At 45.0% G+C, this 22,793-nt stretch overlaps 1 protein-coding gene across 1 annotated transcript in view; it reads left to right on the top strand.

Moving 5' to 3' along the window:
• LOC137385117 (NACHT, LRR and PYD domains-containing protein 3-like) overlaps positions 1–22,793 on the top strand; it is a 112,029-nt gene that overhangs the window by 59,747 nt on the left and 29,489 nt on the right. The window contains exons 7-8 of the mRNA XM_068059907.1: positions 3,034–3,203; positions 12,920–13,015. Of these exons, the coding sequence (XP_067916008.1) occupies positions 12,952–13,015 (64 nt within the window). The 5' untranslated portion in view covers positions 3,034–3,203; positions 12,920–12,951. The remainder of the gene's footprint in view (positions 1–3,033; positions 3,204–12,919; positions 13,016–22,793) is intronic.

Below are 22,793 nucleotides of genomic sequence, written 5' to 3' on the forward strand. Positions count from 1 at the left end.
GACATGGGGAATGAACTGTTACTAATTGGGGACTGAACTTTGAGACATGGGGAATGAACAGTTACTAATTGGGGACTGAACTTTGAGACATGGGGAATGAACTGTTACTAACTGGGGACTGAACTTTGAGACATGGGGAATGAACTGTTACTAATTGGGGACAGAACCTTGAGTCATGAGGAATGAACTGTTACTAACTGGGGACTGAACTTTGAGACATGGGGAATGAACTGTTACTAACTGGGGACTGAACTTTGAGACATGGGGAATGAACTGTTACTAACTGGGGACAGAACCTTGAGACATGGGGAATGAACTGTTACTAATTGGGGACTGAACCTTGAGACATGGGGAATGAACTGTTACTAATTGGGGACTGAACTTTGAGTCATGGGGAATGAACTGTTACTAATTGGGGACTGAACTTTGAGACATGGGGAATGAACTGTTACTAACTGGGGACTGAACTTTGAGACATGGGGAATGAACTGTTACTAACTGGGGACAGAACCTTGAGACATGGGGAATGAACTGTTACTAATTGGGGACTGAACCTTGAGACATGGGGAATGAACTGTTACTAATTGGGGACTGAACTTTGAGTCATGGGGAATGAACTGTTACTAACTGGGGACAGAACTTTGAGACATGGGGAATGAACTGTTACTAACTGGGGACAGAACTTTGAGACATGGGGAATGAACTGTTACTAACTGGGGACTGAACCTTGAGTCATGGGGAATGAACTGTTACTAACTGGGGACAGAACCTTGAGACATGGGGAATGAACTGTTCCTAATTGGGGACTGAACTTTGAGTCATGGGGAATGAACTGTTACTAACTGGGGACTGAACTTTGAGACATGGGGAATGAACTGTTACTAATTGGGGACTGAACCTTGAGACATGGGGAATGAACTGTTACTAATTGGGGACTGAACTTTGAGTCATGGGGAATGAACTGTTACTAACTGGGGACAGAACTTTGAGACATGGGGAATGAACTGTTACTAACTGGGGACAGAACCTTGCGACATGGGGAATGAACTGTTACTAATTGGGGACTGAACCTTGAGACATGGGGAATGAACTGTTACTAATTGGGGACTGAACTTTGAGTCATGGGGAATGAACTGTTACTAACTGGGGCAGAACTTTGAGACATGGGGAATGAACTGTTACTAACTGGGGACAGAACTTTGAGACATGGGGAATGAACTGTTACTAATTGGGGACTGAACTTTGAGTCATGGGGAATGAACTGTTACTAACTGGGGACAGAACATTGAGACATGGGGAATGAACTGTTACTAACTGGGGACTGAACTTTGAGTCATGGGGAATGAACTGTTACTAATTGGGGACTGAACTTTGAGTCATGGGGAATGAACCGTTACTAACTGGGGACTGAACTTTGAGTCATGGGGAATGAACTGTTACTAACTGGGGACAGAACCTTGAGACATGGGGAATGAACTGTTACTAATTGGGGACTGAACCTTGAGACATGGGGAATGAACTGTTACTAATTGGGGACTGAACTTTGAGTCATGGGGAATGAACTGTTACTAACTGGGGACAGAACTTTGAGACATGGGGAATGAACTGTTACTAACTGGGGACAGAACTTTGAGACATGGGGAATGAACTGTTACTAATTGGGGACTGAACTTTGAGTCATGGGGAATGAACTGTTACTAACTGTGGACAGAACTTTGAGACATGGGGAATGAACTGTTACTAACTGGGGACTGAACTTTGAGTCATGGGGAATGAACTGTTACTAATTGGGGACTGAACTTTGAGTCATGGGGAATGAACCGTTACTAACTGGGGACTGAACTTTGAGTCATGGGGAATGAACTGTTACTAACTGGGGACTGAACTTTGAGTCATGGGGAATGAACTGTTACTAACTGGGGACTGAACTTTGAGACATGGGGAATGAACTGTTACTAATTGGGGACTGAACTTTGAGACATGGGGAATGAACTGTTACTAATTGGGGACTGAACTTTGAGACATGGGGAATGAACTGTTACTAACTGGGGACTGAACTTTGAGACATGGGGAATGAACTGTTACTAACTGGGGACTGAACTTTGAGACATGGGGAATGAACTGTTACTAATTGGGGACTGAACTTTGAGACATGGGGAATGAACTGTTACTAACTGGGGACAGAACCTTGAGACATGGGGAATGAACTGTTCCTAATTGGGGACTGAACTTTGAGACATGGGGAATGAACTGTTACTAACTGGGGACTGAACCTTGAGTCATGGGGAATGAACTGTTGCTAACTGGGGACTGAACTTTGAGTCATGGGGAATGAACTGTTGCTCACTGGGGACAGAACTTTGAGACATGGGGAATGAACCGTTACTAACTGGGGACTGAACCTTGAGACATGGGGAATGAACTGTTACTAACTGGGGACTGAACCTTGAGACATGGGGAATGAACTGTTACTAACTGGGGACAGAACCTTGAGACATGGGGAATGAACTGTTCCTAATTGGGGACTGAACTTTGAGACATGGGGAATGAACTGTTACTAACTGGGGACAGAACCTTGAGACATGGGGAATGAACTGTTCCTAATTGGGGACTGAACTTTGAGACATGGGGAATGAACTGTTACTAACTGGGGACTGAACCTTGAGTCATGGGGAATGAACTGTTGCTAACTGGGGACTGAACTTTGAGTCATGGGGAATGAACTGTTGCTAACTGGGGACAGAACTTTGAGTCATGGGGAATGAACTGCTTCTAGCCTTGGACTGACTGTCGGAACATGTGGAATGCACAACCTCCTCGAACCAGGGACTGAAGACTTAATCTCTCACATGTTGTGGCTGTGACTTTAAAGAGACGTCGAATGTTGGAGCACAGATACTTGAGGCTGTTTATTCAATTCAATATTTATTGTCTTTAAGATTGTTACCTTTATTATTAAACATTAGAGAACAAATGAATGTTGCATTTATCTTGAAGGAAACAATGTTATTCTGATTTTGTGCCCTGCCATAGTTAGATCTCCTGGTGAATGATGAACTGATGAGAAAGGTCCACAGCTGGAAGTAAACAGGGATTGTAGACTGAGGAACAACAGCAGGTAAACCAGCACAGGATTGTGAGAGCACCAACCAGAGAGAACCGTTCCCATTCAAAGAGTTTCCATAGATCGACTGGGGAGAAGGGTAAGAGAAAGTCCCATTTACTCTGAGAAACACTGGCCCTGTAGACAGTCCACAAAGCTAATGAGGTCAGGCAGGAAATGGTGAGATTGAGACTCGGAGAGTCTGACTACTGAGAAAAATTTACCAGTATGAGGCTGTGCAAGTAAGATCATTTTCTGTCTCAAAACACACAAAAAACAGAATCACCTTTGAAACAACACAGAGGTCCAAGTGAATGTTGTGTTCAATTTTTAGGAAAGGGATTTGATCTAAGGGGTGACTCCAGTCCGGGGCAGAATCCAGCAGATGGACACCTGTCTGTTTATTAGGTGGGACTGAACTCACACAACATCATCAGATCAGTGTTAAAATGTCTCAGATTTGGGGACAAATCAAATCGGAGATTGAACTGTGACAGTAATTCCTGTCAATTCACTGAACACGATGCAGAGACAAACCTCAAAGATCAGCACGGCCTCTGACCAGCAGCTGTGGTGTACTGTCACATAATGAATGTTGAACACAGCTTCATTAACTTTCAACAAGCCCAATGTTTAGGACTGAGGATGGTGAAAGACATTGAACACCAGGTGAGTGTTTGCCTCCTATTTCATTGGTCACAGAGACCACAATACAGAAATCAAACAACAGTGGTCAAAGCAAGCAGCGAATGTGCTTCCAAAATCAACGTCAGATATAAGAAGAAGAAGAAGAACATTACAGCGCAGTACAGGCCCTTCGGCCCTCGATGTTGCGCTGACCTGTGAAACCATCTGACCTACACTATTCCATTTTCATCCATATGTCTATCCAATGACCACTTAAATGCCCTTAAAGTTGGGAGTCTACTACTGTTGCAGGCAGGGCGTTCCACACCGCTATTACTCTCTGAGTAAAGAAACTACCTCTAACATCTGTCCTATATCTATCACCCCTCAACTTAAAGCTATGTCCCCTCATGTTTGCCATCACCATCTGAGGAAAAAGACTCTCACTATCTACCCTATCTAACCCACTGATTATCTTACATGTCTCTATTAAGTCACCTCTCCTCCTCCTTCTCTCCAACGAAAACAACCTCAAGTCCCTCAGCCTTTCCTCGTAAGACCTTCCCTCCATACCAGGCAACATCCGAGTAAATCTCCTCTGCACCCTTTCCAAAGCTTCCACATCCTTCCGATAATGCGGTGACCATAACTGCACGCAGTACTCCAGGTGCGGTCTCACCAGAGTTTTGTACAGCTGCAGTATGACCTCGTGGCTCCGAAACTCGATCCCCCTACTAATAAAAGCTAACACACCATATGCCTTCTTAACAGCCCTATTAACCTGGGTAGCAACCTTCAAGGATTTATGTACCTGGACACCAAGATCGCTCTTCATCTACACTACCAAGAATCTTCCCATTAGCCCAGTACTCTGCATTCCTGTTACTCCTTTCAAAGTGAATCACCTCACACTTTTCCGCATTAAACTCCATTTGCCATCACTCAGCCCAGCTCTGCAGCCTATCTATGTCCCTCTGTACCCTACAACATCCTTCGGCACTATCCACAACTCCACCGACCTTTGTGTCATCAGCAAATTTACTAACCCACCCTTCTACACCCTCTTCCAGGTCATTTATAAAAATGACAAACAGCAGTGGCCCCAAAACAGATCCTTGCGGTACACCACTAGTAACTAAACCCCAGGATGAACATTTGCCATCAACCACCACCCTCTGTCTTCTTTCAGCTAGCCAATTTCTGATCCAAAGCTCTAAATCACCTTCAACCCCATACTTCCGTATTTTCTGCAATAGCCTACCGTGGGGAACCTTATCAAAAGCCTTACTGAAATCCATATACACCACATCCACTGCTTTACCCTCATCCACCTGTTTGGTCACCTTCTCGAAAAACTCAATAAGGTTTGTGAGGCACGACCTACCCTTCACAAAACCGTGCTGACTATCGCTAATGAACTTATTCTTTTCAAGATGATTATAATTCCTGTCTCTTATAACCTTTTCCAACATTTTACCCACAACCGAAGTAAGGCTCACAGGTCTATAATTACCAGGGCTGTCTCTACTCCCCTTCTTGAACAAGGGGACAACATTTGCTATCCTCCAGTCTTCCGGCACTATTCCTGTCGACAATGACGACATAAAGATCAAGGACAAAGACTCTGCAATCTCCTCCCTAGCTTCCCAGAGAATCCTAGGATAAATCCCATCTGGCCCAGGGGACTTATCTATTTTCACACTTTCCAAAATTGCTAACACCTCCTCCTTGTGAACCTCAATCCTATCTAGCCCAGTAGTCTGTATCTCAGTATTCTCTTCGACAACATTTTCTTTCTCTACTGTAAATACTGACAAAAAATATTCATTTAACGCTTCCCCTATCTCATCTGATTCCACACACAACTTCCCATTACTATCCTTGATTGGCCCTAATCTAACTCTAGTCATTCTTTTATTCCTGATATACCTATAGAAAGCCTTAGGGTTTTCCCTGATCCTATCCGCCAATGACTTCTCGTGTCCTCTCCTTGCTCTTCTTAGCTCTCCCTTTAGATCCTTCCTGGCTGGCTTGTAACTCTCAAGCGCCCTAACTGAGCCTTCACGTCTCATCCTAACATAAGCCTTCTTCTTCCTCTTGACAAGCGCTTCAACTTCTTTAGTAAACCACGGCTCCCTCGCTCGACAACTTCCTCCCTGCCTGACAGGAACATACTTATCAAGGACACGCAGTAGCTGCTCTTGAATAAGCTCCACATTTCGATTGTTCCCATCCCCTGCAGTTTCCTTCCCCATCCTACACATCCTAAATCTTGCCTAATCGCATCATAATTACCTTTCCCCCAGCTATAATTCTTGCCCTGCGGTATATACCTGTCCCTGCCCATCGCTAAGGTAAACCTAACCAAATTGTGATCACTATCACCAAAGTGCTCACCTACATCTAAATCTAACACCTGGCCGGGTTCATTACCCAGTACCAAATCCAATGTGGCATCGCCCCTGGTTGGCCTGTCTACATCCTGTGTCAGAAAACCCTCCTGCACACACTGGACAAAAACAGACCCATCTAAAGTACTCGAACTATAGTATTTCCAGTCAATATTTGGAAAGTTAAAGTCCCCCATAACAACTACCCTGTTACTCTCGCCCCTGTCGAGAATCATCTTCGCTATCCTTTCCTCTACATCTCTGGAACTATTCGGAGGTCTAAAGAAGACTCCCAACAGGGTGACCTCTCCTCTCCTGTTTCTAACCTCGGGCCATACTACCTCAGTAGACGAGTCCTCAAACGTCCTTTCTGTCGCTGTAATACTCTCCTTGATTAACAATGCCACACCGCCCCCCCCCCTCTTTTACCATCTTCTCTGTTCTTACTGAAACATCTAAATCCCGGAACCTGCAACATCCATTCCTGCCCCTGCTCTACCCATGTCTCCGAAATGGCCACTACATCGAGATCCCAGGTACCAACCCATGCTGCAAGCTCACCCACCTTATTCCGGATGCTCCTGGCGTTGATGTAGACACACTTTAAACCAAGTTCTTGCTTGCCAGTGCCCTCTTGCGTCCTTGTAACCTTATCCCTGACCTCACTACTCTCAACATCCTGTACACTGGAACTACAATTTAGGTTCCCATTCCCCTGCTGAATTAGTTTAAACCCCCCCGAAGAGCACTAGCAAATCTCCCCCCCAGGATATTGGTACCCCTCTGGTTCAGGTGAAGACCATCCTGTTTGTAAAGGTCCCACCTACCCCCGAAAGAGCCCCAATTATCCAGGAAACCAAAACCCTCCCTCCTACACCATCCCTGCAGCCACGTGTTCAACTCCTCTCTCTCCCTATTCCTCGCTTCGCTATCACGTGGCATGGGCAAGAACCCAGAGATAACAACTCTGTTTGTTCTTGCTCTAAGCTTCCACCCTAGCTCCCTGAATTTCTGTCTTAAATCCCCATCTCTCTTCCTACCTATGTCGTTGGTGCCTATGTGGACCACGACTTGGGGCTGCTCCCCCTCCCCCTTAAGGATCCCAAAAACACGATCCGAGACATCACAAACCCTGGCACCTGGGAGGCAACACACCAACCGTGAGTCTCTCTCGTTCCCACAGAACCTCCTAGATGTTCCCCTAACTATGGAGTCCCCAATGACTAATGCTCTGCTCCTCTTCCCCCTTCCCTTCTGAGCAACAGGGACAGACTCTGTGCCAGATACCTGTACCCCATTGCTTACCCCCGGTAAGTCGTCCCCCGCAACAGTATCCAAAACGGTATACCTGTTGTTGAGGGAAACGACCACAGGGGATCCCTGCACTGCCTGCTGGTTCCCTCTCCTTCCCCTGACGGTAACCCATCTACCTACTTCTTTTACCTGAGGTGTGACTACCTCCCCATAACTCCTCTCAATAACCCCCTCCGTCTCCCGAATGATCCGAAGTTCATCCAGCTCCAGCTCCAGTTCCCTAACGCGGTTCTCGAGGAGCTGGAGTTGGGTGCACTTCCCGCAGATACAGTCAGCAGGGACACTCTTGGCGACCCTTACCTCCCACATTCTGCAGGAGGAACATACAACTGCCTTAACCTCCATTCCCACTATTCTAAATTCCCAACAAATCTACTGAAAAACCAAAAAAAAAAAGTCAAAACTTGTTAGGTTAGCAATCCATCGGACAGAACTTTTTAAATCAAAAGCTGACCTTATCAACGCACCAGAGTCCTTTTTTCTTTGGTTAGAGGAGGAGGGTGGGTGGGAGGCACTACATGTGTAGTGTCTCAGGTACAGCCACCACCCAAATATATAGTTTTTACTTACCCAGCAGTCGTCTGGTCCTGCGAAAACAAAAGGGAATTAACTTTTAACTTACACTGAAATTGACCTCTCAGCTGCAAGTTCGCTCCGTACCTCCGCTTCTGTCAAAGCTGCTGCAACCAAAACCAACACCAAAACCAAAGCCAACATCAGCTTCCCAGTGTATTCTGAAATAGAATCCAAACCAAGAAAACACAGAATCTAGTCTGAAATGGGGATGAGTCATCATATTAGAAATAAAGCAGAAAATGCTGGAAATACTCAGTGGATCAGAGAGTATCTGTGGAGAGAGGAAGGTGGGGTTAATGTTTCAGATCCTGATCCTGTTCTCAGGAATGGTCATCAACCTGAACCGTTAACCTCACCGTCCTCTCCCCACAGACACTGTCTGATCCACTGAGGATTTCCAGCATTTTCTGTTCTTTTTATCAGACTTCCAGTATCTCCAATATCTTGCTGTCTCTAATAATAGTTTATTTTTGGGTTGGTTTACTCTCTCGTATAAATGGCCCTTATATTTCAGGGTGAGACTGTCCAGACTGTAATAAATGCCTGTCCCCCATCTTACTCCCCTCACTACCCCATGCTCCCTGGCTGCCTCTTTCTCCCCATTCCCAGCCTCTCCACTCTTCTCCCCAGCCCTCTGTACCCTGGACCCACACCTTCTTCTGTTGCTGCAACAAGCAAGCTCCTCTGATGGAACTGAAAGATTCCAGTCTCCCAGCTAAAGCATGTGGAATATCCTGTAAAAATGAACTGACTTTAATGGTTTCTATAACATTAAACCACAAAGGAGATTGTGTATTCCAGAAGATAGGGTTCGATCAGAGACTCACCCAGTTTGACCTGTGGGTGAAGAATTAAACATGTACATCTCCATCTCCAGCCTCACTTTCCTTTCATCGATTTGTTGGCTTCTTATTCCCTGCAAGTTTCTCACATTTCCATGCTTTAATCTCCAATCGGGTTTCTGCTCCTGCCACAGTTCTGAAATGACAAGAATCAAAGTCACAAATAACGCCTTCTTTGACTCTGACTGTGATAAACTCTCCCTATTGATCCCTCTCTACCTCTGCAGTCTTTGACACTGTCGAGTACAACATCCTCCTTCAGTGCCTCTCCTTCATTGTCCAGCTCAGTGGGACTGAACTCACTTGTTTCCACTCTTACCCATCCAATGATAGCCGGAAAATCTTGTTCAATGGCTTCTCTTCCTGCCCCTGCACCATTACCTCTGGAGACCCCCATGGATCTCTCCTCACTCCCTCCTATTTCTCATCCTTATGCTGCTCCTTGGAGACATGATGTAGAGACAAGGACTCAGCTTTCACGTGTCCACTGACAACACTCTGCTCCACCTCTCTCGACACCTCCACTGCCTCTGCGTTTTCATGCTACTAGTTTGACCACAAGTCTTAAACTCCATCATTACGGTACAGAAGGAGGCCATTCGGCCTATTGCGTCCATGCTGGCTCTCAATAGTGCAATCCAATCAGCCGCATACCCCTGTTCTATCCCCATAGCCTTTCAAATTTATTTCCCTCGAGTGCCCATCCAATTTCATTTATAAATCATTGATCATCTCCACTTCCACTGTCCTTATAGACAGCGAGTTGCAGCTCATTGACACTTACTGTGAAGAAAATTCTTCCTCACATCCCCCCGCCCCCCACCAGCCCACACCGGCATCTCTTACCCAAAATCTTAAATCTGTGGCACCTAATCCTCATACCATCAACTAATGGGAACAGCTTTTCTTTGTCGACCTTATCCAAATCTGTCATAATCTTGTAAAGTTGCAGCTATGAGAAAAGATTGGTTCGGCTGGGGTCGTTTTCCTTCGAAACGAGGAGGCTGAGGGCTGACTGAATTGAGGTGCATAAAATTATGAGGGGCCAAGATAGAGTAGACAGGAAGGATCTGTTTCCACTCGCGGAGAGGTCACTTACTGGGGGCACAGATTTAAGGTGATTGGTGGAAGGATTAGAGGGGACGTGAGGAAAATCTTGTCCACCCAGAGGGTGGTGGGTGTCTGGAATTCACTGCCCAGATCAGTGGTGGAGGCAGAAAGCCTCAACCCATTTAAAAGGTACCTGGACCTGCAGCTGAAGTGCAGTAACCTGCAAAGCTACGGAGCAGGTGCTGGAAGGTGGGATTAGATTGGCAGCTAGTTTTTTCAGCTGGCGCAGACACGATGGGCTGAATGGCCTCCTTCTGTGCTGTAACTTTTCTATGGTTCTAAACCTCTATCAAAATCTTCACTGGCCATAATCTTCCAATCTTCCTTAGATACAGGGGTGGTGCCAGAGGACTAGACAAGTACAAATGTTACACCCTTGTTCAAGAAAGGGTGTAAGGATGAGCCCAGCAACTACAGGCCAGTCAGATTAACCTCAGTGGTGGGAAAGCTTTTGGAAATGATTTCTTTTATTTGTTTGGGGGATGTGGGTGTCGCTGGCTAGGTCAGCATTTATTGCCCATCCCTATTTGCCCAGAGTGGCTTGCTAGGACATTCCAGAGAGCAATTAAAAGTCAAACCACATTGTTGTGGGTCTGGAGTCGCATGTAGACCAGACCAGGTAAGGGCAGCAGATTTCCTTCTTTCAAGGCCATTATTGAACCAGATAGGTTTTTACAACAATTGACATTGATTTCATGATCACCACAAGACTAGATTTTTAATTCTCCATTTATTATTTGAATTCAAATTCCACCATCTGCTGTGCCATTTCCCCAGAGCTTAGCCTGAGGGTCTGGGTTACTAGTCTAGTGACATTACCATGACACCACCACAAAATTAATAGTTCCTTAGACAAATGTAGATTAATAAGGAAAGCCAGCACGGATTTATTAAGGGCAAATTGTGCTTAAATTATTGCTCGAGTTTTTTGATGAGATAACAGTGCATTGATGAGGATAATGTCAATCATGGGATGTACATGGACCTCCAAAAGGCATTTGATAAAGAGCCACATAACAGGCTTTTTGGCAAAGTTCAAGCCCATGGAATAAGAGGGAGAGTAGCTGCATGGGTATGAAATTGGCTGAGTGTTGGTTTTTCAGACTGGAGGAAGTTATACAGTGGGGTTCCCGAGGGGTCTATGTTAGGATCCCTACTTTTCCTGATATATATCAATGACCTTGACTTGGGAGTACAGGGCACTATTTCAAAATTTGCGGATGACACAAAACTTGGACGTGTTGTGAACTGTGAGGAGGATAGTGATAAACTTCACAGGGACATAGACAGGATAGTGGAATGTGTGGACAAGTGGAAGATGAAATTTAATGCAGAGAAGTGTGAAGTGATACATTTTGGTAGGAAGGACGAGGAGAGGCAATATAAAATAAAGGGTATATTTCTAAATAGGGTGCAGGAGCAGAGGGACCTGGGGGTGTCTGTGCACAAATGATTGAAGGTGGGAGGGCAGGTTGAGAAAACTGTTCAAAAGCAGTCAGGTACCTGGACTTTATAAGTAGACACATTGAGCAAAAAAGCAAGGAAGTAATGGTCATCCAGTATAAAATGCTGGTTTGGCCTCAAGTGGAGTATTATGTCCAGTTCTGGGCACCACACTTCAGGGAAGATGTGAAGGATTTAGAGAGGGTGCAGAGAAGATTCACAAGAATGGTTCCAAGAATGAGGAATGTTGGTTATGTGGCTAGATTGGAGAAGCTGGGTACGTTCTTGTTGGAGAAGGGAAGATTAAGAAGAGATTTGATAGAGGTGTTCAAATTCATGAGGCGTCCGGACAGAGTAAATGGGGAGAAACTGTTTCTGTTAACGGAAGGATTAAGAACCAGAAGACACTGATTTAAACTGAACGGCAGAAGAAGCAACGGTGACATGAGGAAAAACTTTATTATGCAGTGTTACGTTCTAGAATGTACTCCCTGAGAGTGTGGTGGAGGCAGATTCAGTTGTGGCTTTCAAAAGAAACAATTATCTGAAGAGAAAGAATTGCAGGGCTAAGGGGAAAAGGCAGGGGACAAGGTGAGTTGCTCTTTCAGAGAACTGGCATGGACACAATGGGCCAAATGGTCTCCTTCTGTGCTGTAACCATTCTAATTTTCTATGATCACACCCAGATATATATTGTGTATGTGGGGAGATATATTCATAAAGTAGCAGAATTCAATATCAACACTTAGCACATCCAAAATATTAAACACAGACCTGTGAATAAAAATGTTGTAATACTGCCAGACTGTGTAAAGCCGATTGGTGGATCATTTAATACAGTAATGATCACCTGCTCCACATTTCCCTGCAGAATATTTACTGCCTCAGAAAGAAGGCAGTTTTTGACCAGCACGATGTGAGTAACTCTAACGAATGGGCACTTTTTAAAATTCTTTGGGATTTGGGCATCACCAGCATTTGTTGCCCATCCCGAATTGCCCTTGACAAGTGAGTGGCTCGCTGGACCATTTCAGAGGGCAGTTAAGAGTCAACAACTTTGCTGTGAGTCTGGAGTTACATGTAGGCCAGACCAGGTAAAGATGGCAGATTTCCTTCCCTAAAGGGCATTAGTGAACCAGATTTTTTTTTACGACAATCGATGATAGTTTCATGGCTTTATTACAGAGACCAGCTTTCAGTTCCAGATTTTTATCAGTTAATTGAATTTTAATTCCACCAGCTGCTGTATTACTAGTTCAGTGACATTATCATTACACCACTGTCTCCCCCACTTCTAGTGCAGAGTCTCTGTGAAGGGCGTCCATCTGGAACTGGGTGATGGAGCTCAGCGGGACTCACTGGGCAGCTGTCTGTATCACACCTGATGCTCAATCCCAGAGTTACCAGCTGTTATACTGATGGGGAGGAGGGACTGACATCATGTTTAACTAGGCAGCATTGCCTTTATTAAGTATTGCTGTATAAGCCTCTTATTAATTTTACCTTTATGACAGAAAATCTGAATCTGGAAACGCCTGTCATCACCATGGATGAAGGTCCAAATGGAGGAAAAGTTCCAAAATCTTCAAGAAGAATGAGAATGGATACAGGTAGGTTCACAAAATACTTCAAAATATCATCTGTGACCTGATCTTGTGCACAAATCTGCAGCTCACACAGCAAGAGGGATCAGAGTGGGCTGAGTAGAAAGAGGGAAGTGAGTGACCATCTAAAGGGGCATCACAGTCACAGGTGGAGGTAGCGCCTGAGTACTGGAACTATCCAATAGATACATGCTATTGGGGATTGAAAGGTGAATAGAGACAGTGGCTTGGAGAAGGATCTTCCTGTACAACAGTGTGACACCAGGGAGCAGGAGATCACCATGAGTGGGTGGGGGTGAGAGGCAGGTGGAGCACAGGAATAAGAGAGTGTAGTGGTGGCAGATTCTATAGTCAGGAGGATTTTTTTTATTCGTTCATGGGTTATGGGCATCGCTGGCCAGGCCAGCATTTATTGCCCATCCCAAATTGCCCTTGAGAAGGAGGTGGTGAGTTGGCTTCTTGAACCACTGCAATTCATGTGGAGTAGGTACACCCACAGTGCTGTTAGGAAGGCAGTTCCAGGATTTTGACCCAGCGACAGTGAAGGAACAGCGATTTAGTTCCAAGTCAGGATGTTGTGTGACTTGGAGGGGAACTTGCAGGTGGTGGTGTTCCCGAGCATCTGCTGCCCTTGTCCTTCTAGTTGGTAGAGGTCGCGGGTTTGGAAGGTGCTGTCTAAGGAGCGTTGGTGAGTTGCTGCAGTGCATCTTGTAGGTGGTACACACTGCTGCCACTGTGCGTCGGTTTGTGATTGGGGTGCCAATCAAGCGGGCTGCTTTGTCCGCGATGGTGTCGAGCTTCTTGAGTGTTGTTGGAGCTGCACCCATCCAGACAAGTGGAGAGTATTGCATCACACTCCGGACTTGTGCCTTGTAGATGGTGGACAGGCTTTGGGGAGTGGGAAAGCGAGTTACTTGCTGCAGAATTCCCAGCCTCTGTACTGCTCCTGTAGCGACAGTGTTTATGTGGCAACTCCAGTTCAGTTTCTGGTCAATGGTAACCCCCAGGATGTTGATATTGGAATGCGAATGTTACTTGCCACTTATCAGCCAAAGCCTGGTTGTTGTCTAGGTGTTGCTGGATTTCTACATGGACCGCATCAGTATCTGGGGAGTCACAAATGGTGCTGAACATTTTGCAATCATCAGCGAACATTCCCACTTGTGACCTTATGATTTGAAGGAAGGTCATTGATGAAGCAGCTGAAGGTGGTTGAGCCTAGGACACTACCCTGAGGAACTCCTGCAGTGATGCCCTGGAGCTCAGATGATTGACCTCGAACAACCACAACCATCTTCCTTTGCGTTAGGTATGACTCCAACCAGCGGAGAGTTTTCCCCGATTCCCATTGACTCCAGTTTTGCTAGGGCTCCTTGACACCCTATGCGGTCAAATGCTGCCTTGATGTCAAGGGCAGTCACTCAAACCTCACCTCTTCAGTTGAGCTCATTTGTCCATGTTTGAACCAAGGCTGTAATGAGGTTAGGAGCTGAGTGGCTCTGGCGGAACCCAAACTGAGCGTCACTGAACAGGTTATTGCTAAGCAAGTGCTGCTTGATAGCACTGTTGATGACACCTTCCATCACTTTACTGATGATTGAGAGTAGGCTGATGGGGCAGTAATTCGCCGGGTTGCATTTGCCCTGCTTTTTGTGTACAGGACATACCTGGGCAATTTTACACATTGCTGAGTAGATGTCAGTGTTATAGCTGTACTGAAACAGCTTGGCTCAGAGCGCAGCAAGTTCTGGAGCACAGGTCTTCAGTACTATTGCTGGAATTTTGTGAGGGCCCATAGCCTTTGCAGTATCCAGTGCCTTCCGTCATTTCTTGATATCACACTGAGTGAATCGAATTGGCTGAAAACTGGCAACTGTGATGCTGGAGACTTCAGGAGGAGGCTGAGATGGATCATCAACTCGGCACTTCTGGCTGAAGACTGTTGCAAATGCTTCAGCCTTATCTTTCGCACTGATATGTTGGGTTCCCCCATAATTGAGGATGGGGATATTTGTGGAGCCACCTCCTCCTGTTAGGTTAGTTGTCCACCACCATGCACCAGTTGATGTGGCAGGACTGCAGAGCTGAGAGCTGATCCATTGGTAATGAGATCGCTTGCTGTGTCTATTGCATGCTGCTTACACTCTTTGGCACGCAAGTAGTCCTGGGTTGTAGCTTCACCAAGTTGACACCTCATTTTGAGGTATGCCTGGTGCTGCTCCTGGCATACTCTCCTGCACTCTTCATTGAACCAGGGTTGATCCCCCGGCTTGATGGTAATGGTAGAGTGGGGGATCTGCCAGGCCATGAGGTTACAGATTGTGGTTGACTACAATTCTGCTGCTGCTGATGGCCCACAGCGCCTCATGGATGCCCAGTTTTGCATTGCTGGATCTGTTTGAAATCTATCCCATTTAACACAGTGGTAGTGCCACACAACATGATGCAGGGTATCCTCAATGTGAAGACAGGACTTTGTCTCCACAAGGACTGTGCAGTGTTCACTCCCACCAATGCTGTCATGGACAGATGCATCTGCAACAGGAAGATTGGTGAGGACAAGGTCAAGTTGTTTTTCCCTCTTATTGGTTCCCTCAACACTTGAACACTTGTTGTAGACCCAGTCTATCAGGTGTGTCCTTTGGGACTCGGTCAGTAGTGGTGCGACCGAGCCATTCTTGGTGATGGACATTGAAGTCCCCCACCCAGAATAATTTATGTGCCTTGCCACACTCCGTGCTTCCTCCAAGTGCTGTTCAACATGGAAAAGTACTCAATCACCAGCTGAGGGAAGGCAGTAGGTGGTCATCAGCAGGAGATATCCTTGCCCATGTTTGACCTGGTGCCTTGAGACTTCACGAGGTCTGGAGTCGATGCTGAGGATTCCGAGGGCAACTTGATCCCAACAGTATACCACTGTGCCGCCGCCTCTGCCAAATCTGTCCTGTCCCACCGTGATGGTGATGGCGGTGCCTGGGACATTGTCTGTAAGGTATGATTCCGTGAGTATGACTATGTCAGGCTGTTGCTTGACTAGTCTGTGGGACAGCTCCCCTAACTTTGGCACAAACCCTCAAATGTTGGTAAGGATGACTTGGCAGGGTTGGGTTTGCCGTTGTCGTTTCCGGTGCCTAGGTCAATTCCGGGTGGTCTGTCCGGTTTCATTCTTTATTGAATTCGTAGCAGTTAGAGACAAGTGAGTGGCTTGCTAGGCCTGGACAACGTATGTCAGCCAAGAGCGACGTCTCAATTCATTCCATCTTTGCTGCCTCTGGAGAATACTTGGCATCAGGTGGCAGGACCGTATCTCCAACACAGAAGTCCTCGAGGCGGCCAACATCCCCAGCTTATACACACTACTGAGTCAGCGGCGCTTGAGATGGCTTGGCCATGTGAGCCGCATGGAAGATGGCAGGATCCCCAAAGACACATTGTACAGCGAGCTCGCCACTGGTATCAGACCCACCGGCCGTCCATGTCTCCGCTTTAAAGATGTCTGCAAACGCGACATGAAGTCCTGTGACATTGATCACAAGTCGTGGGAGTCAGTTGCCAGCGTTCGCCAGAGTTGGCGGGCAGCCATAAAGGTGGGGCTAAAGTGTGGCGAGTCGAAGAGACTTAGCAGTTGGCAGGAAAAAAGACAGAGGCGCAAGGGGAGAGCCAACTGTGTAACAGCCCCGACAAACAAATTTTTCTGCAGCACCTGTGGAAGAGTCTGTCACTCTAGAATTGGCCTTTATAGCCACTCCAGGTGCTGCTCCACAAACCACTGACCACCTCCAGGTGCTTACCCATTGTCTCTCGAGACAAGGAGGCCAAAGAAGAAGATTAAGAGTCAACCACATTGCTGTGGGTCTGGAGTTATATGTAGGCCAGACCAGTTAAGGACAGCAGACTTTCTTCCCTAAAGGGCATTAGTGATCCAAATGGTTTTTATAACAATCAGTGATATTTTCATGGCCATCATTAGACTAGTTTTTAATTCAAGATTAATTATTTAAATTCCACCTTCTGCCATGATGGGATTCGAACCCATGTTCCCAAAGCAATACCCTGCGACTCTGGGTTACTCGTCCAATGTCATTACCACTAGGCCACCACCTTCCCTCATGCAACTATCTTTGTGGTTCTGCTTCTTAATTTGGTGTCTAGCTCCTCATACTGACTATGCATAACCTCCTTCCTTGTCCTGCCTATATCATTGGTACCTAGATGGAGCACGACGACTAGATCCTCCCCCTCCCACTGTAAGCTCCTCTCCTGAGCAGATGTCCTGAACCCTGGCACCGGGCAGGTAACACAGCCTTCTGGACTCTCGCTCTTTGCTACCGAGAACAGTGTCAATCTCCCCCACTACACTGTCCCCGGCTACCACTACTTTCTTTTTTGCTCCTCCCACTTGAATGGCTTCCTGGTGCCATGGTCAATCTGCTCATCCACACTGCAGCTGTCGTTCTTTTCCATACAAGCTGCAAGAACCTCGAGCTTGTTGCTCAATTACAAGGGCTGTGCCTCCACCACTCCCACCTTCACCATCCTTTTACCTGTCTGACTCGCAGTCACACCCTCCTGTCCCTGACCACTGACCAAAGGTGTGTGACTGCCTTCTGGAACAAAGTGTCCAGGTAACTTTCCCCCTCCCTAATGCATTGCAGTCTCTGCAGCTTGGCCTCCAGCTCAATGACTCTGAGCCAAAGCTTCTCAAACCGCATTCACTTACTACAGACGTGGTGGCCATGGATTGCCGTGGCATCCAGGAGCTCCCACATACTGCAGTTGTGACACATTACTTGCCCTGCCATCTTTATTGTGTTAGTTTAATTAAATTTATTTTCTCAATTATTTTATCGTTCCTCTCCTTACCGAACTCCCTCACTTACCAAACTCCCTGCTTCACACTCTGTGCCCTCCAGCAGCACTCAATGTAGACCAGCAGCACTGAGAGGCCCCTGAATTTCTACTCTCTGAAAACAAGTTTTTCCTCATGCTGCCTCTGACTCTTTTGCCAATCACCTTAATTCTGTGTCCTCTGGTCATTGACCTTCAACCATTGGAAACAGTTTATTTTTATTTACTCTATTCAAAGTCTTCATAATTTAAACACCACTATCAAATTTCATCTCAGCCTTCTCTTCTGAGAACAACTCCAGTTTGTACAGTATATCTGTAACTGTAATCCCTCAGCCCTGTAACCAGTCTAATAAATCTTTTTGTACCCTCTCCAAAGCCTTCATGCTCTTCCTAAAGTGTGATGTCCAGAATTGGACAGTTTGGTTGGTGCTGAACTGGATTATATAGGTTGAGTATAACCTCCTGACTTTTCTGCTCTATGTCTCTATTTATAAAGACCAGGATCCCATATGTGTTATTAACTGTTTTGTCCGCCTGTCCAGCCACTGTCCAAGATTTGTGCATTGAATTTGAAAGAATTAAACAAATGGCTCTTGATTGCTGGATATGCTCTCTCAAGCTAGAACCCTGGTGGAAATTCGAGAGAAGTGATTTTTCTGGAAGAATTTAAAAATAACATCCCAACTAATATAAGGACCCCAATTGAAGAACAAAGAATTACCAGGGTGAGAGATACCAACAATGGCCGATTATGAATTAACGCACAGACTTTTAATTCAGAATAAACTTGATTCTAGTATCTCTTACAGGTCAGGGAGAAATGAGGTGGATGTAGAAGAAGCAGAAATGGGCACAAGAAAAGGAGAGAAGGGAAGGAAAAACAGATCAGTCTCCAACTTTGAAAAGAAGGAACCAAGATGATAAACCAGTCGGGGCACGCACAGTGTGTTACTGTTGTGGGAAATCTGGGCACATTAGGGCAAATTGGACACTGCAGTCAAGCCAGTGTCTATAGCTATACAAGTCGTGAGCATGTGTTCCAATATAGCACAAGATCAGAATAGTTACAAGAACATTTTTGCATAATGGGAAAATGACTCCTTTTGTATCCCAGTCACCAGGCAAAGAGATAACTATCCTCAGGGACACCGGTTGTCTACAAGCACTGCTGGTGGCAAAGATTGTAAAAATGCTGCACGAAAGCTGAACAAATACCATTGTATTGGTAAAGGGCTTACTGGAAGATGCTTGAAGGTTCCTTTAGTTAAGGTTTACCTGCAGAGAAGGTTGGTCACCGTTGTAGTGACGGTCAGGGTCATTCCAAACTTAACAATGCAGGGGATTGATCTATTGCTGGGCAATGACTTGGCAGGAAGCATGGTATTGTTTCCAGAGGGTCTAGAACCTGGAGACAAGCGAAACTGAGTTGAACAAGCAAAATTCTGCACAGCTGCTGTGGGCTGAGAAAGTTCCAAAAATGCCATAGGGGGAAAGAGGGCCAGTAATGATTAAAGAGTATAAAGGAAAGCCAGTGGAATTTAAAAAGACTGAGATGGAACCAGTAGAATTTAAAGGAGCTGCAATAAAAACGGCAAAAATTGATGGGAAAATGTGAGAGATATGGTTAGCTGAAACCTTCTTTGAAAAATTTAAATAGGGACAATGAAAGTTCCCAAACAAGCAAGTCAAAAGTGAGGGAGATGCCTCACTAACTGAAGTGCCACAGGGAAGTGCAGTGGAAGCTGGACAGCCACCTGTGAGCAGTAATGTCCCAGAGGACATGGGCCAGGTTAGGGAAAAAACCCATCCCCGAAGTAATGGAAAAGGGGAAGGTGAAATTTCCTAAGGTAAATAGCACTTGTGAAAGACACACAAAAAAAACCCAGCGAGCTCAGTGTCGATTTGCCCACTGAAGAATCAAACGATCAGGTTCTAAATCCAAAGCTAATCAAACTCAGAAATTTAGATTTAGAATCCACTAAGGACAAAGTACAGGAGGAGAACCCCTATGCTTCACCGGGGTTAAAATCAATTTATCACCCGAGAGATAAGAATGATCAATATGCCAGAACCTGAGCTACTGAATCCATGTGTTGTGGAAACAGCAGTTAAGGGGTTAAAGTCTGTACAGACAGTATCTCTTGCCACCAGCCAAGAACAATGCAGTAACGGAAATTTCCATATTGCAAACCTTGGCTCAGAAAAGAGGTCCCTACATCCACCTGAAAAACAAATGGTCACTGTAAGGATTCAGGAGCCAAAATTGAATTACTCTTTAGGCAAAACCTCACAAACAACTACATGTTTGCTATTAAAGTTCCCAAAGTACTACAGATGCTAGAGAAAATCCAATTCTGTTTGACAACATATAACTTGGATTTAAAGGCAAGAGAGAATGGACAGCACCAGGTTTAAAACAAATTCTGGCGCTACAATTTGACGTCAAAGGAATTTCAATTATAATTGTGCCTCATGCAAAGAAAGGGTTGATGTAAACATATGAACATATGAATTAGGAGAAGGAGTAGGCCACTCGGCCCCTCGAGCCTGCTCCACCATTCAATAAGTTCATGGATGAACTGATTACTCCACATTTCCACCTACCCCCGATAACCTTCCACCCCCTTGCTCATCAAGAATCTATTTACCTCTGCCTTAAAAATATTCAAAGTCTTGCTTCCACTGCCTTTTGAGGAAGAGAATTCCAAAGACTCACAACCCTCTGAGAGAACAAATTTCTCCTCATCTCTGTCTTAAACGGGCGACCCCTTATTTTTAAACAGTGAATTCCAGTTCCAGATTCTCCCACAAGCAGAAACATCCTTTCCACACTCACCCTGTCAAGACCCCTCAGGATCTTAAATAAAAACAAGAAATGCTGGAATCACTCAGCAGGTCTGGCAGCATCTGTGGAAAGAGAAGCAGAGTTAACGTTTCGGGTCAGTGACCCTTCTTCGGAACTGACAAATATTAGAAAAGTCACAGATTATAAGCAAGTGAGATGGGGGTGGGGCAAGAGATAACAAAGGAGAAGGTGTAGATTGGACCAGGCCACATAGCTGACCAAAAAGTCAAGGAGCAAAGGCAAACAATATGTTAATTGTGTGTTGAAAGACAAAGCATTAGTACAGATTAGGTTCACCTTCATTTCCCTCAGGATCTTATATGTTTCAATCAAGTCACCTTTTACTCTTCTAAATTCCAGCAGATATATGCCCAGCCTGTCCAATCTTTCCTCATAAGACCACCTACCCATTCCAGGTATTAGTTGAGTAAGCCTTCTCTGTACTGCCTCCAACGCATTTACATCCTTCCTTAAATAAGGAGACCAGCACTGTACACAGTACTCCAGATGCGGTCTCACCAATGCCCTGTAAAACTGAAGCATAACCTCCCTACTTTTGTATTCAATTCCCCTCATGCTAAGCGATAATATTCCATTAGCTTTCCTAATTACGTGCTGTAACTGCATACTAACCTCTTGCAATTCATGCACCAGGACACCTGGATCCCTCTGCATCTCAGAGCTCTGCAGTCTCTCATCATTTAGATAATATGCTTTTTTATTTTTCCTCACAAAATGGACAATTTCACACTTTTCCACATTATACTTAATTTGCCAGGTCTTTGTCCACGCACTTAACCTATCTATATCCCTTTGTAGCCTCTGTATGTCCTCCTCACAAGGTACTTTGCTACCTATCTTTATGTTATCAGCAAATTTAGCAACCATACCTTCAGTCCCTTCTTCTAAGTCATTTATATAAATTATAAAAAGTTGAGACCCCAGCACTGATCCCTGTGGCACACCACTCATTACAACTTGACAACCAGAAAATGTCCCATTTATACCTACTCTCTGTTTCCTGTTAGCTAGCCAATCTACTATCGATGCAAATATATTACCCCCTACATCATGAGCTTTTATTTTCTTCAATAACCTTTGATGTGGCACCTTATCAAATGCCTTCTGGAAATATAAGCACAATACATCCACCGGTTCCCCTTTATCCACAGCACACGCGAATCCCCCAAAGAACTCCAATAAATTGGTTAAAACATGATTTTCCTTTCACAAATACCTTGTTGACTCTGCCTGATTACCTTGAATTTTTGTAAATGCCCTGCTATAACATCTTTAATAATAGCTTCTAATATGTTAGGAAAGACAGATGTAAAGCTAACTGGCCTGTAGTTTCCTGTTTTCTGTCTCCCTCCTTTTTTGAATAAAGGAGTTACATTTGCTTTTTGCCAATCTAAAGGAACCTTCCCCAAATCTAGGGAATTTTGGAAAATTAAAACTAATGCATCAATTATCTCACGAGCCGCTTCTTTTAACACCCTAGAATGAGGTTCATCAGGATCCGGGGATTTGTCAGCCCTCAGCTCCAAAAATTTTTTCAGTACCACTCTCTTGGTGATTGTAATGTTCTTGAGTTCCTCGTTCCCTTCCATTTCCTGACTTACAGTTAATACTGGGGATACTTGTATCCTCAATAGTGAAGGCCGATGCAAAATCTCTGTTCAATTCATCTACCATCCCCTTATTATACATTATTAATTCCCCAGACTCACTTTTTATAGGATCAACATTCACTTTGTTAACTATTTTCTTTTAAAAATATCTATAACTCTTACTGTCTTTATATTTCTAGCTAGCTTTCTCCTGTACTCTAATTTTAGCTTCCTTATCAATCTTTTAGTCCTTCTTTGTTTTTTTTATATATATTCTGTGCAATCTTCTGACCTGCTTCCCATCTTTGCACAATTGTAGTCTTTTTTTAAGTTTGATACCATCTTTAACTGTTTTCATTAACTATGGATGACGGGTCCCACTCTTGGAATGATTTGAACAAGAAATATCTATTAATGCCAGATGTAGCAGTTATAAAATGGAGGTGTGGGTATCATGTGTGCAGTGTTGTGACCGTTA

This window comes from Heterodontus francisci, chromosome 28, assembly GCF_036365525.1.
Source record: "Heterodontus francisci isolate sHetFra1 chromosome 28, sHetFra1.hap1, whole genome shotgun sequence".
In the NCBI taxonomy this organism is placed as follows: Eukaryota; Metazoa; Chordata; class Chondrichthyes; order Heterodontiformes; family Heterodontidae; genus Heterodontus; species Heterodontus francisci.